The 18203-nt window shown below is 34.6% G+C and overlaps 1 protein-coding gene across 2 annotated transcripts in view; it reads right to left on the bottom strand.

The window, feature by feature from the left end:
• The window catches only part of LOC115879915 (failed axon connections), a 78418-nt gene that overhangs the window by 5896 nt on the left and 54319 nt on the right, over positions 1–18203 (bottom strand). For both annotated transcript variants that reach the window (XM_030896965.1, XM_030896966.1), the window contains exon 2: positions 719–933. In XM_030896965.1, the coding sequence (XP_030752825.1) occupies positions 719–933 (215 nt within the window). The remainder of the gene's footprint in view (positions 1–718; positions 934–18203) is intronic.

Genomic DNA, 18203 nt, shown 5'->3' with positions numbered 1-18203 from the left:
AAGTCTTCAATTATTTAATAAAAAGTATCTCTAATACAAAAGGAATAAAAACAAATCTAATATTGAATAAAAAATCGTTTAACTCATTATAATAGAAAAATACCTAACTCTGATAACAGAACTAATAAAAAACATGGTACTTAACCTATTATTCTGTCTGTGCTATAAATCGGAAGAGTACCATTAAGTTATCTAAAAAGTTATGCAGGCTTATCGTTACCTAACCTACTCGGAAAATACGGCAATCGAGCGCCTGAACTTGTGAAAAAATATGAAATTCAAATTATTTCATCCCGTAATAGAAATATAATAATAACAATCAGCTGCGTGTAGTGGAGGTAAGACTTCAGTCAGAGCAAGAATGCACGGCGCACAGAATTTTCAGTTGTCTGACTGACAGCTTTTTCCCAATGGGCAATCAGTTGACGAATATTTTCACATTTCTATTTATTAAAACTATAATATTTATTAATTTCACTTTTACGTTATTTCCTAGCTAGCCGCGCACTGGTTCGTTTCCCTATAAAGTGATTCATTACTTTTCATTGATACAGGTTTTAGCCACGTACGTTCGTAAAAACGAACCAGTGTGCGGCGAAACGCGGGCGCCAGACGTCGCTAGGAAATGGCACCTTTAGATGACCACTTTTTCAAACAAAGACCCATAAGAGGGGATTCTCCGTAAACCCTATATGTAGAATGTAGATGTTTTACTTACCACATGACAACCCAGGCAAGATGATTTTCGATCATACTGATGGTAGCGTGAGCGAGGTTCCGTTGTTCAGCTGTCAGAGCAGCATCCAGATCGTTGCTGAATTTCTGACTCAACTCTTTGATGATGAGGGCGCTGTCTGCGATTTCTTCGCCGTTCAGTTCGATGAAGGGCAACAAGCCCTTTTTCGACCGGTACTTCATTTTGTGATCAACATTCTGGAAAGGAAAAAAAACATACGTTACAGTATTGAAATAAATTGCTTTGTCGGTGATTATTACCATAGGAGGCGCCCATGAATTACCCCTCCCCCTCTGGTGAGATGTAAGATGTATCTCGATAGTTTCCAATCTCACGTGAGATCTTTCGAAATTTGTATTTTTAGTATAAATGCGCTGGATTTAAAAAATACAATTTTCTTTATTATTTTTATTCAGACTAATATTTGAGATTGTTTAAAATTACGTGATATTTGCCGAAACTCCCTCTCTTCGTGAGATTTAGTGAGATTCGGCTTGATCAAATAATTAATAACTACATAATTAATGGACAACCCCTTATATATATTGTAATGAAAAAATATCTATTTCTCTATTTTGGATATTAAAACAATAAATATCAAGAGAAAACTTTATAAACCCATGATGGGGATCACTAAAAGTCAACATATAGACAAAGTTTCTCTAGTTAATCGTTTTCGTGCATTTCGTCAATTAACATCTTAATTAGCTTGGGATTAGCCGAAAAAAGCAAACATACTTTTTGTTCATGTTCCCCAACAGCAGTAAAAGTGTTTCTCACGCTGCCCAAGAACAAGCAGTCCCTTTTGTTTTTTAATGGCTTTATGAAACCCAGTGTGTGTTAATTTTACGTCTTAAGCCCTCATAAAATTAATAACAGGGCTATTTACCAAGTTCCGTTATTTGTTTAGTGGGTAAATTTTGTACAATGTACTTTTTTAGGTGAATTTTCTGCTAATATTTTTGGTAAGGCAACATCATAAAGTTTTACCTGTTCAGTCAAAACATATTAAGTAAAACATTGTGTAGACGAAAAAAAAACGCATCTTTAATAAACGAGTTTTAAAAATATAGTATTTTTGCATAGTTTATCAAAATAGCGTTATTTTGCAAAATTGTATAAGAAAAAGTGAATGATTATTAAGTCCTATCAGCATTCTTCAGGCAAAAACCTACGCCACTGAAGTATAATTTTAAAGTAAAAACCTAAGCTACCTAGTTGTATATTATACTGTTACATAAAATAGAACACTTATGAATTTTTTATTGTTTTAACAGAAATAATACCAGAAGATTTAGTTATAAAGAGCCGTATTATACGAATTTACTCAATACATAAATAACTACTATGAAAACAACCCCATCATTAACTTTATGAGGGTCTAAGACGTAAAGTTAACCCACCAGTTCCTTCAAGGGATTAAAACAAAGAGTCTACTTGTTCTGGAACAGCGTGGGAAGTAATTTTATTGCTGTTTCAGTAGATGAAGGAAAAGTTTTTTTTTCGACATGTCCCAACTAATTATGGTGTTAATTATCAGCATATAACAAAGATGAGTTAAAAAAACAATGTCATTTTTTAAGCTCTCTTTTAGTTTATGGTTGTGCCTATATTTTATACCCATTTTTATCTCAGAAAAGTTAATGTAGAGGACCTCTAAAATTATTAATACAACTGTCGCATGCAATTTGCCATATTTTGCAGTACTATTAGTTGAAAACATTTATAATTAGATTTAAAGATTATAAATAGTTCGAATCAGCAACTTGTCTCGCGTCTACGCAATTATTTTGAGTAGAAAATAGATCGACAGCGAGCACATTTTGCCGTTAAAATGCATTAGAGATGTAAAAATTTATATAGTTGCTTAAGTTTTGAGTTTTTTTTTTGAAAACACATTGATCTTCCTGCGTGTTTCAGCTGCGCTTATATCAGTTTATAAGGACTTTGAGTAGAATCCCACAAAAAGCAAAAACTAATTAGTTAACCAATTAGAACTTTACATTTTTCAGCTTTCATTCAGAAAGCTTCCTAATAACTTCATTTAATTGGAATTTGTTTGCGTAATAATTATAAGCAAATAATAATGTAGTGTAGGTGTATGTACATATCCAGGGTCGTTCCACAAAGTTGAAGAGGTAATATTTTGGCGAACTGTATACCAAAAAGTTTAAACGAAATAAAGGACCCTACGTGGTGTTAAAAATATCTTTTATTGTGACTTACCGGAGACTAAGTTATGTAAAGCAAACGCTAAATTTGTAAATAGTCCTACTTATTTTATTAAATTAAATGAATGGAGTGCCGTACTCTGCCTGGAATTCACAAGTAAAAGAGTACGGCAGAGAAAACCTACTATTCCAAAGAATCCAACTAATGCTGAGGTTTGAAGGTTAACACACTTAACATTCTTAACTGAAGAGGTTTTGTTAGTTAGCGGCCCCCACCTGTAGGTACTGAGTCCCTGAATTCGGGAGACTACGAGTTATACCATTCTTTGGCTTTGGCTGCTCACTTGTTTGCTAAGATGTTTGCCCAGGCACGGTTAGAAATTATTAGTACCCACAACAAGGCCCTTATTGTCACTCTGTGTCATACTGAACCAAAAACATCGGCACGAATGGGCAGTAAACGATTGCATTTAGATTTAATTTTGCGCTAGAAATGACTCACAGCATAAATCGAAACCATTAAATACATACACATGTTAGGTATATAATACAATTCTCAGATGAAATAAATAAGAAAAAACTTTAAAACACAATATTACAACAGGAAAACAAAATACTAGGTATAGTTAACACTAGTTAAATAATGAGGAAACATTTACGTTACCTTTAATAACATTCTTTTGTCACAATAACCAAAATAACATCAACGTCTCGAATGGTAGTCTAAAAGCTATTACCTAACACCTATCACCTCTGATTTCTCTCTCCCTAGTTTATGAATCATATTTTAAAAATCAATAATTATTTATGTGTACAGAGTGTTTTAAAACTGTCTTGAATTTAAAGAAATATATTAATTTTTAAATAGGCGGGTCATCTCAGTAGATATAAAAAACATATTTGTATAATGTATTGTAAGAGCTGCTGTGTTATTCAATTATGTCTGTCACTTTTTTACCTGTGAAATTTTTAAAAAACGGTTTGATCTCTATATTTCATGCAACGGCCTAGCTACGTTGAAACACCGGTTCCCATTAGAACACCGAAGTTAAGCGACGTCCGGCGATACTGGTGGATGAACGGGTGACCGGTTCGAAACTCTGTATTGTGCTGTTGTTCAAGGGAAAAGTGTAAAATCTATTGATACACACTGCTCATTCACGCCGGTTCGAGTCCGGATGAGATCGGATATCTCGTGAGTAAGAGTTGATTTAGACACTTCCTAAGTCGGTAGGCCTTTGACCATGATATGGCCGAGGACCGCGGTTCGGATTCCGCGTAAACAAAGTAGGTCCCGTCCAGATTAGCCCTGGCAGCAAAAAGGAGACCCCCCGTTAACTGAAATCTTTACTTTACTTTTCTATCTTTCATCTGTAGTCATGAAAACAACTTTGATTCGTCAACTGGGAAATTTAAAAACTTATCTTGTGGAGCAAAATTTCCATGGTATTTCAGTTCAATTTCAATAAATCTAAAAAACTCACTAAACAGACATGTTAATATATTTCCAACAAAACGTATTTATATACTTTTCTTTTAATATAATTTACATTTTACGAAATGAACTGGTGTTTCGGGTCTCGGTTGACTTACTTCCCAAGCCTCTGTGACATCTGGCGAGCACATTTTGCACAAGCCAGCTATTTAATTTAAACATAGCCACTTAGCGGCTTCTCTACGGTAACAGAACAAAAAAAGTTTTATTTGACTTACCTGATTCTCAACCATCGGTTCTTTAACTGTTTCATCTCATTAGAATCTCAAAATATAATCTTAAGAATAGCTTTTTTTCTAGATAACCTTTAAATATAAAAAATAATATTGAGTATTCGAAAGAAAACGATGTCATGGTAGGCGTATAAATATCGATTCCAAGAAAACCCTTTGTTGTTCGATGACACACCACCCTACTAAAGTCCACTTTAGGTGTGGTTGGAAACAACCCTCTACCCTCATTAAGTCTCAACTCTCGTGCATTCAATGGACTGGACAAACACACACGTGAACAGAAGTACGACACGTGATAAGTAATGGTAATGGCCGTTATGACGGACCCACCACACCTTTAAAATGGGGTGAAAAAATTGAAACAAGCCTCTTGAGAATATCCCTTTTAAATTACACGAAATAATTGATCCATACCGTGTCTATTTGTTTTATATTCTAACATTTTTCAAACAAATAGTAGTTTATTAAATTTAGAAATTAAAGTGGAGATATTTGGGGCCAATGAACTAATACCACCCCCGCAAAAAATACCAAACATGTCGGTCTGCCTTTTCCTGAACCGAAACGGGACAATTCCATCTTCCATCCCGGATTTTCCCTCAGGAAGGAGCGCCTCGCGGCGTGTGTTGCAGTCGCTGGCGTGGGTGTGAGGTGTCAGGCGAGACGTGAGGGGATCGTCGACCGTCGTCATGGCGACGGGATCGTATTCCAGACGGGCCAGGGGCGTGCACCACCGGGAGGGTTTCGTTCCCACCCCGATTATTTCTACTTTTCACGGTTTTAGAGGTGCGAGTCGGTTATTACCAGGGAACTGTTTCTCGTTTTTATTTCAGGCCAACTTAAGCCGAGTCGGAATGGTTGAAAGTGTCTATGTTCTTAGCAAAGTATAAAATTAAGACATTCTGTATAAAACCTAGGTATTCTATAAATTACTAATGAATTCAGGCATTGTATGAAATTTAAATGTTGCAGATCAAATATTCTTAAAATTTTTATTTGTTCTAACTTCCACCAACATTCTTCCTCACCATACTCGCCCAGTACAATAGAATAAATTTTACTGGCAACTTTTAGTAAATGTTACTTTCACTAGTGAATTTTAGAAATTACTAGGAAAAGTCGATAAATCTCTTTAAAATACCACATTCGCCGGTCCAATGCGTAATTGCTAGCATTTCCTAGTGAATGTTAACAATCACTGAATTTCCGACTTTCACTGTAACATATACATTGAATTGAACTGAATGAACCCAATGTATATATCTTTGATCTCTGTCCCTCTGCAACAGCAACCCTCTTTTCCGATTTGCCTATAAATCTCAGCAGAAAACAAAATGCAGGGATGGATGTAACGAGTCCATTTTAAGGGTAGTAGGTCATTATTGTTCCGAAACGGAAAGTTTTACGACCCCTTCATCCTGCACAGATTCAAACATTCCTGAAAGGATGATGAGAGATAAAGGCAGCGTAGAAACGTTACTGTTACTCATAGTTTTAATTAGGAAAATAGTTTTCAAAAATATGTGGTTATTTTGGAAATTATCTATTAAATTGTATAAAAATATACGTGTTTCTAATAGTATATTCTATCTTGCATGAAGTATACTGTATAACAAGTCCGTGAATCTAATGCCACAAGAGTATCTAAAAAGACTTGAAGCATGTCATACCATACTTAATTTTCTGTACATTCTAAAGATTGTCTACATCTACACATTAGTGATGGGCATTAGGATTATTTTTTAGTGAATCGAATTACACGATTCAATTTCTCATAATGAATCGACGCTTACGAGTCGTTCATTTGAACAAACTACAAATACATTTTACGTATCCCAGTATAAATAGATATATTTTTTCGTAGCTTGCATTCTATATCGATGACGTCTGTTTAGGGTTTTTGTTCAAGTCTATTGATGCCTTAAAGAATGCTTGAAGTCACATTGTGATCCGATTCAATTCCTACGACTCGTTCGTTCAAATTTTATGGATCCGTCCTGGTCACAATTCAATTGAGTGAACAGTATTCTAAGCGGTGAATGAAATGTCACGATTCATTTTTAATACTCGTTCAATCTTTGCCCACCTCCACTAAACATCATATTATGCTTCATTTACACAGTTGAAAGTCGAGAATTAGACACAGACCAGGCAGTTATTAGTTAAAAAAAATATACTTTATGCCTTGTCGTATTTGTTCAGTTGCGTTTAATTAATCTCTCCTCCCAGAACGGAGAAGATGATTTAGTCCCGATGTTTATCGGTTTGTTATTCTTTTGGCGAGAAGGAGATGAGAGAGAAGACAAAAACCTAAAGTAAACGGTTTTCGACGTGGAATTTCTCGCTCGCTCGGTATTTCCTGGTAAAATAATCGAAATATCTCAGCCAGGGAAGAGTTATTCCCAAGCGTAAACAAATCTTTCGATTATCTCTATGGCTCTTTCTTATAAAAGCACGTACCTTTTGTATCGTATAAGATAAATGTAAAATAGAGTATTTTAAGTTGTCTTCTTTTTGCTGCTAAGACTATTCTGGACTAATCTACTTTGTTTACGCGGAATTCGAACCGCATTCCTCGGCCATATCACTATCAATCGCCTACCAACTTGCCCAGTGTCTAAATCGATTCTTACTCACGAGATATCAACTCTCATCCGGCATCGAACACTCTTGCCATGGAAGAACAGCAGGACAATAGTTTCCAGACGGTCACTCGTCCATCCACTTGCACCGTCTAACGTCGCTTATCTTGTTTTTTAACGGTGTTTCGACGTATATAGTTTAAAAATACAAGTTGTTTATTATAGGAGCTACAGATGCCCGACGCTCTACTGTCGGACCCTGTATAACAATAACAAATATTTGTCAAGTACACGAGTCGTCAGAGTTTGGCATATAAGGCTAGTAAAGACCAAGAAAGTGCCACGGCAACAACATGCAAAATGCTATAACCAAGGGTAGATATGGGCATCCAAATCAACTATTATATACTTGGGTCACGTGTTGTGCTGTGCTAGTGCTGTTTGGAAGGTCGTTTTCGTTTCGTTATGTGTTATACTTAAACTTTGAATTCTCAAAATCCTTCCTGTAAATTTTAAAGCGAACGCACAATTTTCGGCTACAAACTCTCGCAAATGTAAACATCATTAATAAACTTAATATTTCGGCCAAACAAAAGCCAAGTGCGTCGGAATATATCTGGATGGGTTGTACAAACAAATAAAACATAACTCGCTGCCAGAAAGAAACACATGTTACGTTAAGCGCCTCAACAGCCGAATGACAGCCCAGTCTGTAGTGGTAAAGGAAAATTTAATGAGAAAAACAAAAATCGGTCCATTACTATTTTCATATAGATGCTTTATGTTTTTCGTACATTTTATTTACAGTTACATATACAGATTGTTTACTGGACGGTTACTTATTGGGGAACAGAATGACAACACTGCCTATACTTTCCAAATGAGTACTAAGCTAAGCTGCCGAGTCGTCCCGTCGCGTCGCGATGTTGCCATATTTCAACCAGAAAGTTGAGATTACTGACTTCCTAACCTTTTTAAATGGCAATTTATCTACATTTTCCTACCTATTTTCTATTTTTCGAAGCGATCTTTCTTACGCTCTTTTTGAGGTTTTCCTTGATTTAAGTAAGAACAATTTTACTTATACGGATTGTCACGGGGATTTTAATAGGACACTGTTTCCTCAATGAACATCTTAGTAGATTGAAGCTATGTAAGAACGGCGAATGCAGATTCTGTGGGGAAAATGGGGAAACACTTGTGGTAACGGGTTATGGTAATTGTGTTGTTTAATATTAATACAAACAAAAGCTTGACAAAAGTAATAATCGGAGCTTGTCATAAGAATTTGCAAAGGTTTTTTAAAAACAACGGGAAAATGCAAGAAGATGATGGTATTCCTGCAACAATATTTGGGGAAGCAAAAATATCAGTTAGCAAATTAGTAGCCCATTTACTGCCTGCGAAGTTTAGAAAACATTACGAAAATACATGATTGTATACAGACCTCGGAGAAACGTTTTCATTACTGTCTCCAGACTTCAGTACCTAGTCGACATGATTAATAGTAACTTTCAAAATGCAAGTACCATTTTCTTTTAATTTTCCTTTTGTTGTCAATATCTGCAGACAATCCGTTTGAATATGCAGGGTGAGTCTTAAATAAGTACAAACATTTTTAGGGGTAGTATAATTCGACCTCAGAAATACGTTTATGAAGATTTTAACGAAAAAATCCTAATATAAGTACCTAAATAAATTTATTCACGAGAATTTTTTTTTGAAAATTTGGATTTTTTTTAATTTTTAGTTAAAAAACATAAGGTAGGTAGTAGATTAAATTTACAAGAAAGAAACTCCAGAAAAGATCCAGTGGTTATCAAAATTTTCTTTAAAATTTCTTTTATCGAGATCTACCAGCCCTGAAAATATTTGTACTTATTTAAGACCCACCCTGTATAAACTAGTTTATATGTGGTGCATGAGTGCAACGGTCACGCTTTGTGAACCTGTAGGCGAATTTTTTCGACATCCGCAACAGGAGAGAGGTCAGATATAAATTGTTCAGGCGGTACATCATCGCCTAACCGACCTAGCAGCTAACGAGTTAGAACGAATGCCATTTTCACGTACAATAAATATACCGCTACCTCTAATGCCCTTTATTCATTATACTTCAGTGAAAACTGAAGAGATGAACTGAAAGATGTAATATTGACTCGATCACTCTACTTAGATGTTGTTGTTCCATAACACACTATTTAAAAAATCTGATTTGGTTTGACATGAAATCTTTCAACTTTTCTCGCAGTAAAAGAATGGTGTCACGAGACTTGGCATTTTTTTTTATATTTTATCTTTTTGATGAGATCTAAAAAATGTCAGCGATATTGAATAGCGTGTTGGTGTTGAAATTCCTAAAGCATTTAAAGCGAAAGTTCGGAAGCGCTAAAAACCGGCTCGAAGGACCTGGTTTAAACAGTACCTCTGTTTGAAATTCAGCCACCACGAAGGTTTCCTTCCGGCGACGGACGTGATACGCTCCTGAAACTGTTAACTTTAAGTGTACCGATAGTATATTTTAAGTCGGACTTGTACGAATATTCACGTAGAGTACGAATTTTAATAAAAGCTGTGGATATTAAGATTCACGTGAGCCAAATTTTTTATTTTATAAAAAATTCTTGATGACTACTTCTTATAATGGATTAAAATTTGAAAAATAAAAGCCAGGATCTTTGAGGTGGCTATATGTATATGTACTTGATATTGGCTTATTCATTTGTATATTATAGTCCTCTTCTATATCTAAGTTACGTTATCCAGTCCTATCGTTTTCAAGCAGTCTAACAACTTCGAGACTGAACCCTCCATATAGCTCTTTGCCAATGACCTATCATTGCCTAGTACAAAGAACCGCACATTTGCCAGGCTATCGCATCGACATAAAATGTGTTCTGTCAAGTCTTCTTCCGACTGACAGAATCTGCACAAGACTTCGTCCATTAATCCCATCAGCTTTAGATGCCTATTCGGTTTATGAGACCCTGTTAGTAGACCCACTACAACTTTGACTGTCTTTCTTTTTGTCTTTGCACATGGCTCAATCATCTAAAACTGATGAGAATGATGGACGACATTCCCATCAGTTTTAGTTGATTGAGTTTGCAATGACCTTGCGGCCTACTACAGTTTGGACAGTCTCAATTTCAAATTTTGGCGAATGTTTTACTTTGAACTTTTTCGCCTGTCTCTGCCCTCGTGAACTTCTCCACCATCCATTCTATAGATTTGTTGGTCCCATTGCTTCGTGGTCATTCTTGTAACTGCTTTTGCACAGCCGCTGAAAGGTTCTGGATTTACGAATGGATTTGATGAACCTTGTCTGGCCATTTCATCTACATTTTTGTTGGTCTTGTGGTCCTCGTGTCTCGGTATCCAGGCTAACGTAATATTGTCAAAGATATATTTTCGTCTAAAATATATTTCCGATTACTACTTTTCCAATTAGCCACTCTGTTTATGTGGTTGTGGAGGATTAATATAAAAAACTCTTATATTCTCTCGGAGTTTTTATTAAATTTAAACAAAAGCCACTAAATTTTCTGTATAATTTGTAGAGGATACTACTGGCGCTATAAAATTAACGATTTAACGGTTTTATGTCTCCCCAACATTGTTTACTTACGACAGAGAAGCCGTAATTTCGATTTTATAGACCTTAAAGCCTGTTTTCATGTCGCAGAAGAAGTTCCTTTTTTATATTTTTACTATGAACATAAATTCTACTAAAATTTAATAAATTATGTGAAAAATGGGTGAATCAGTTTTCATCTTTTCGATAAGTAAGAAAATGAGCTAGATATGAGGGGAGTTAAAAAATGCAACAATTTCAAATTCACTGGGACAAATCTGCGTTTAACATCTTTAGTTTCATAAAAAAATAAGCAAAGTAATATGAAAACCGCATCTTTGAACCTCTACTCATAAACGAGAAACCCTGTAAAACACGAAAATGGGACACCCTATACACTTTGGTTTAAGCAGAAATTAGAGGCAATCTCAAAATAGATAATTCCTCCAAGATGATAATTGAAAGTAAGTAGCAAATGTAGAGGAGCCTTTTAAGCAATCGACTGTAGTTGGATTTTGAGCAGATTTATGAGGCTGTTTTACATTTTTTTGTTGCTTAAAACAAGCTAGAAAAAATTAGCTTGATAGTATAGGTAGTATGTATTATGTATGTAAACATAGTTTACATACTTAAACGTTTACTCGCCCTGTATAAACGATCTATAAACCTCTTGGGGGCGTTACGTCTAACAAATTGTATTTTTAAAGTGTCGTAAATCGTAATGTGCCGTAAATATACAAGTTTACTACCGGAAGTGGCTGATTTAAAAGTCTGAGACGTGTGTGTGTAATGTATATACTTTACTATAGGAAATCAACGGTATGGTAAAACTAACTACTCATAAATGATTTATTTCCATATCACTGACTAATATATTGATACGTTTATAAAAACACTGTCGTTTAGATGAATCCCTCCATTCTGACAAACTCATTTCGAAATGATAACATAACCTTTATTTGTGCATTTCGATTAGGTGTGAGAAGTTTAGTGTTCGTTTCTTGCTTATTTTGCATCTAACATGTTAAAAATCTTTATTTTTGAATGCAATAAAATGTAGTTTTATTTTTACACAACAGTACCTACCTAATAGTGCGTAAATTAGACAAAGATAATAAAAAGTCCTCCTACTCTGGGTGCCAGCCCACCAAGGGATAGAATGAGAAAGTAAACGCTTACTAGCTAGAAAACGAGCCAACACTACACAACTGGACCAGAACCGTTCTGTTACCCAAATGAAAACAAACTTAGAGCGGAACTCAAGAACATTGAAGATTCCATCCGTAACACGGAATGGGAATCCTCCAACGGTCTAACACACTCGAAGAAATTTTTTAGAACTTACAGCCGAGAAAAATCAAAGAGATTTTCCTTGATTTAAGTAAGAACAATCTTCAGTAAGTACATGAGTATAGATTGAAGCTAAGAAATAACGGCGAATGCAGATCCTATGGGGAAACACCAGGACACTTCATCACTGAGTGGGCCGAGACGATAAGCATTAGTGCCATGAAATTTGGTACGACTGATATCGAAGATGGAGAACTAACCTCTCTAAAACCGTCTCAGATACTGTTTTTTGTCAAAGTCCTGAAACTGTATACCTATAGTTATAATTCAAGAAAGGAAGACAATGATCAACCCCCCTCCCATACATTATACATTCCACCTAATCGTGGAACTTACATGGTAACAAGAATAACACGTAAAAAAGCCGAGTCCAGCGAATAAGAATAATTTTAAAACTTACAGATCTTTGTTCATTTCTAAAATATGATCTGTATATATTATACAAACTACATACATAAATCTGCAACGCTTTTCAGGTTATACATTTCTCCTATAAACCTTTTCCATGTCATACATTTTCTCTTTCACCATTAGAATTAGTTTTATAGTTATATCTTTCCTCCATGTGTGCACCATGTGAGACGTCAAACAATTAATTTCATAGTTTTTTAAAAGCTATTACAGAAGTAGGTTTAGTGTAAAATGTATTTAGTATATTTTCAATTATAATACTAATAAGAGTAATAAAATAATTTATTGAAATAATGCTTTATAAATATTCAAATACTCATAACTAAATTCTAAATAAATAATACACAGTCGGGTTAGTTACACCATTTATAAGTGAAGAACGGCTAGACCTACTATTATAACGATCTCTGATTTGGTGGATTCCTATCCGCCCCGAATAGCAGAATAACTATTAAAATATTGAAAAAAATTGGTCAAGTGCGAGTCGGACTCGCGCACAACCCTTCGTGCGTACCATTCATTATCTATACAACATTAGACACTATATTATTATAAACTTTTTTCCGATTTAGCTGAAAATTTGAATGCGCGTATAAGTAATTTAAAAAAAATGAAGAAACACATTACTAAAAATCATATTAATCAATAATAAATATGCAAAAAGTCAAAATAAATATGTAAAAATATGTAAAAATTAAAAAAAGTCACCTTGGCTAGGATTCGAACCTGCCTTACTACGGCTCCAACGTCATAGCAGCGTAAAGTCCTAACGCTTTAACCACGGGGCCACCGAGGACTTAAATATTCTATGTAAAATTCTTACTTAAAAGATAATGTTTAGCGAAAGTACTTTTTTTATTTATAAACATTTATTTAATTCTGTTTTTAGTATTTGTACTTACAGCGGCAACTTAGATATAGATACATTATCTGTAAAAATTTCAACTGTCTAGCTATAACGGTTCATAAGATAGACCTTTGTGACAGACGGACGGACGGGCAGTGAAGTCTTAGTAATAGGGTTCCCGTTTTTACCCTTTAGGTACGGAACCCTAAAAATGATATAGAAAATTAATTAGGTTTGCAACTCCACCATCTTCCAAAATTGACAGTTCACGCACGTTTATAGCTTATTTGTAATATTAAAATGTCCACTGCATGTCTGTGACATACTAGACATTATAGAATAGAAATCAACGGAAAATAGCATATTCAAATCTAAGATATTGAATTATATAGAAAATACTTGAATCAAAATGTAAACAAAAATATAGACAACAAATGACAACAATTATTGTCAAATCGATTGGTCTCCAGATTCGACCTACTTGAGAAATATTGTTGACAATGAATTTAAATTCCGAATTAATGGATGGTGAAAGGAGACTGGTTATAATTTCAATAATACACTGGATGCTTTCATTGTGAGTGATTCACTTTGGATGTAGATTAGAAGTGATACAGAGTAAATCCCGCTTTATAGATATCGGAATCGTTCTAAGCTATTGCAACAATTATATTGGCGAATCTCGCATTGGTTGCTGAAAAATCGGTATCGAGATCCGGCAACCGCGCATGTGATTTGAACTTTTCGCGGGTGAACAGCCTCCGGACTGGACCGGCTGAGGACGCCGACCAGCCGAAAGCGAATTACGATGTGACTGAAACGAGAATGGCACTGGACAGTACAAATATTCATTTAAAGATAATAAGGGTATACGAAATTCAAAATTGGTTTCAGAAATAGTAAAAATTGCGGGCGTTCATAAATTAGGTGAGATGTTTTTGAGTTTTTTTGGTCCCCCTTTCCCCACTGGGGAGATGACGTGACATTTGTCTCGACCCTCTCCCCAAATCTCCCGTGAGATCTTTCAAAATTTGTAAGTATAAAAAAAACTAAATAAAAGCGTTGAATTTATTAAAAAAAACAAATTGCATTATTATTTTTATTAAGACTAGTATTTGAGATTGTTTAGATCGTAATCTAAAATCACCGTGACATACATTAAATAATACTTAAATAGGAACTACCAAAATTAATAGAGAACAATCATACTAATTCAGTTCTTGGAGAGTAGTGCACGGTCTTCCAAAAGCGATTGTTGGTATTAGGGAATGCAATCCCGCAAATGCGGGATCCCTCTAAGATTTCGCGGGATTTACCGTGCGGGATCGACACATTACTACTTGGTAACCGAATCGATCTCAATCAAGATCAAACCGCTTCGTTCCGGGCCGATGCGTCGACGCTCGGAACCTGGGGATTCCCCTTACGGCTTGACCATTAAAAATTGGCGCCGGGAGGCACGTATAGCCGCCCATACCTGCCCATACTAAAATATGTTAATAAAAAGTTGGTAGGCAGTTCTTTTAGTTTCAAAGTAAAGGAATTTTTCCAATTTTTCTATCTCAAAAACTGCGACATTGACTGATTTTGATGTCATTACAAATTTTGTTGCAAATATTATTCCGAATCTTAAATTGAAAACCGCGTTTCGCTAGCTACTGTAATTTTGGAGTTACGATTTTTAAAAATTTTTAACCCCTCCCATACCCCCACCCCCCCAAAAACTAATGGCCAGATTTCTCGGGTGCCACAATATTTTTGTGCCAAATTTGGTTAAAATCGGTTTAGCGGTTTTTGAGTTATCGTGTTACAGACGGACATACAGACAGACAGACACCATGAAAATATTTTGTATTTGTGTATATAGGTCATTTATGACCCAAATAACTCATTTTGAGTGAAATTAAGAAAACTTTTTTGCCGATCTTAATAGCCTACCATACCTGTTGGTATGGTCGGCTAAAAATAAGTGAAACAAACAGGTTAGTTCTTAAGATTTCTTTCTGGCGTATGTGCGTAAGTGGAGAAAAGCGTTAACTAGTACTTGAGGACAATTTCGTCAAATAAACTGCAGGACTGCGGGACAAGCAAAATTTTAGGGTAAATTTAAAGTTGAATATCTCTTGAACTAAAAAAGATTTTGGGATGCGGTTTGGACCAGGTTTTAGATGCATCTATTTTAATTAAGATGTTATGTGGTTTTCGAAAATATATTTAGCGAATTCTCGTATACAGGGTGTTTTATAAGAGTGTGAAAATTTGGCTAAGAATGTTTTTTACCGCAAATTTACAATTTTTAAAAAATCGACATTTTTACCAAGTACGACTAATCTGTATTGAAAAACAATTTGATCGGTTTTTTAATTTTTTTTTTGTTTTAAGGAAAATACGACGTTTTTTCGAAAAATATGCATTTTTAGTCATACGTATGGTCCTAAATGGTACAAAAAGCTTTGTACATTCTGCATATGCCAAAAAATTATTGATATAGAGTGTATCTAAAAGCAGATATCTAACACAAGTTAAAAAAAACTTCAACATCAGAATATTTTTATTTATAAAATAAATATATAAATTATAATAAAATTTAAGTTTATTTAATATTAAATATATTTTTTGAACACCCTGTATACATCGGTCCAAATTTCTGTACAGGGTGGGTCAAATTCGACGCTTTTAAATGGAAACACCCTTTTCTATAGGAGATAGACAAAAACTAATATCGGTGTCTGGAGCTCAATTTTTGTCAAAAATATGATGGTGAAAACCGCATATCGATATCTGTTACCGTTTCGGAGTTACGGGGTGTTTTTCAAAAATATGCATATTTACTAATCGCTGTAACTTTTTTGCTATGGAAAATTTTGTATTTTTATGAGAACATTTCCAAAGCATCTTTTAACGTAGAATTTAATGGTTTATGTATATTTTTTTTTAAATTAATAATTTAAGGATTATCAACAGAAAATTCGATTTTTTATATGGGACACCCTGTATATTTTTAATTTATTGAAAATACTTTAAAATTACCTTTCCAAAAATATAACACACTTGATATTTTGCTCGATTCCTCTTCGAGATATAGAGTATATAAAAATTCGCCGGCTTTAAATAAGTAGGCTTTGAACGGCACCGGTTGTAATGCAAAAAAAATTCTAGCTGTGAGCATCAATTAAAACGAAAATAATATTTGCTATGAGAGATGCAGAATTTTATAACAATTTAAAATATATTTAACCAACATCAATACATTTAAACTATATCTAATAACAATAAAAATAAATAGCAAACCAAGACATAAGATTTTGCTACAGGTGTTCGACATATCGACCGTCTTCTGTTATGGACAGACGGGGCAGTTTTTGAACATTTCTCGCGGAATTCATTAACTCAGTAGGTGTGAAATATACCCTCTCATAACTGCTAAGTATTTCTAATTCTTGTCTAGATTATACGGAAGAATAAGGAACCTTTATTCTTCCGCAAATATATCCATGGGATTAGGTCCAAGTCAGGCGGCCTCGACGGCCAACGGCTGGGGTCTTGGTTAGCCATTCAATTATTCTTGAAATTGGCTGCAAAAATTTGCTGATAACTTCAGCGTTCAGAGGCGGTGCGTCGTCTTGCTGGAAAAAATATGTTTTCGAGTTCCATTAAGGGCATATCATCAATAAGGGGTCCAAAGTCCAAAGCCTACTAGTTTAGTTCTGTATTTCGAAGGAGATTATAACAAAATATCAAGTGTGCTATATTTTTGGAAAGGTAATTTTAAATTCTTTTCAGTTTATTAAAAATATAGAGGGTGTCCCAAATAAAAAATCAATTTTTTTGTTGATAACTCTTAAATTATTAATTTTAAAAAAATTATACTTAAACCATTAAATTCTACGTAAAAAGGTGCTTTGGAAATGTTTTCATAGAAATACAAAATTTTCCATAGTAAAAAAGTTACAGCGATTTGTTAAAAATGCACATTTTTGAAAAACACCCCGTAACTCCGAAACGGTAACAGATATTGATGTGTGGTTTTCACCATCATGTTTTTGATGAAAATTGAGCTCCAGACACCGATATTAGTTTTCGTCTATCTCCTATAGGAAACGGTGTTTCCATTTAAAAGCGTCTAATTTGACCCACCCTGTACAGCTAGTTTAAGATACACGCTATATCAATATATTGTGGGCCTATGCAAAATGTACAATGCCTTTTGTACCATTTAACCAAATGTATGACTATTGTTTACAGACCCGCAATTTTGCGGATCCGCGGCGATTTAGCCACCCTAATCTAAACAGCTGTTACTTACGCGCAAAAGTTCAGTAGCTCTTCTTGTGAAATTTATAGGCGCCATAATTTTGCAACCAATAAGGAATCGGGGACCACATTTTCGATATATCAATACTAAATAGCTTTACTATTTATGGATTTTAATATACAGAAGAATTGTGTCAGATTTCGACATATTTTAGTCTAGAAACATGTTTTACTTTAAATTAATCTGATTCTTTCACATTTCGGTACTATTTTATGCCCGAAAAAAATGACGTGGTATTTGTCGAAACCCCCTCCCTCCCACACATGGGATTTAGTAAGATTCGTCTTGACCCCCACCGCCCCTTGTTTCACTCACGTAATTAATGGACCTAGTCCCAGATTATTATGAAAGAAATCAGAGAGTCAAAACACTTTCGATTTTTTACTGTTTTAGTTCACATTTTAAAAGCTTCATTTAATTTTTAATTATTAAACTCATTTAACACAAAATACCACCAAATACGACCATAACAATGAATTGCTTTATTCT

Source organism: Sitophilus oryzae, unplaced genomic scaffold (genome assembly GCF_002938485.1).
Source record: "Sitophilus oryzae breed Bouriz unplaced genomic scaffold, Soryzae_2.0 scaffold_1590_pilon_pilon, whole genome shotgun sequence".
NCBI classification, from domain to species: domain Eukaryota; kingdom Metazoa; phylum Arthropoda; class Insecta; order Coleoptera; family Curculionidae; genus Sitophilus; species Sitophilus oryzae.
Note: the sequence above shows the minus strand (reverse complement) of the source record. Positions and strands in the feature narration are given on the sequence as shown.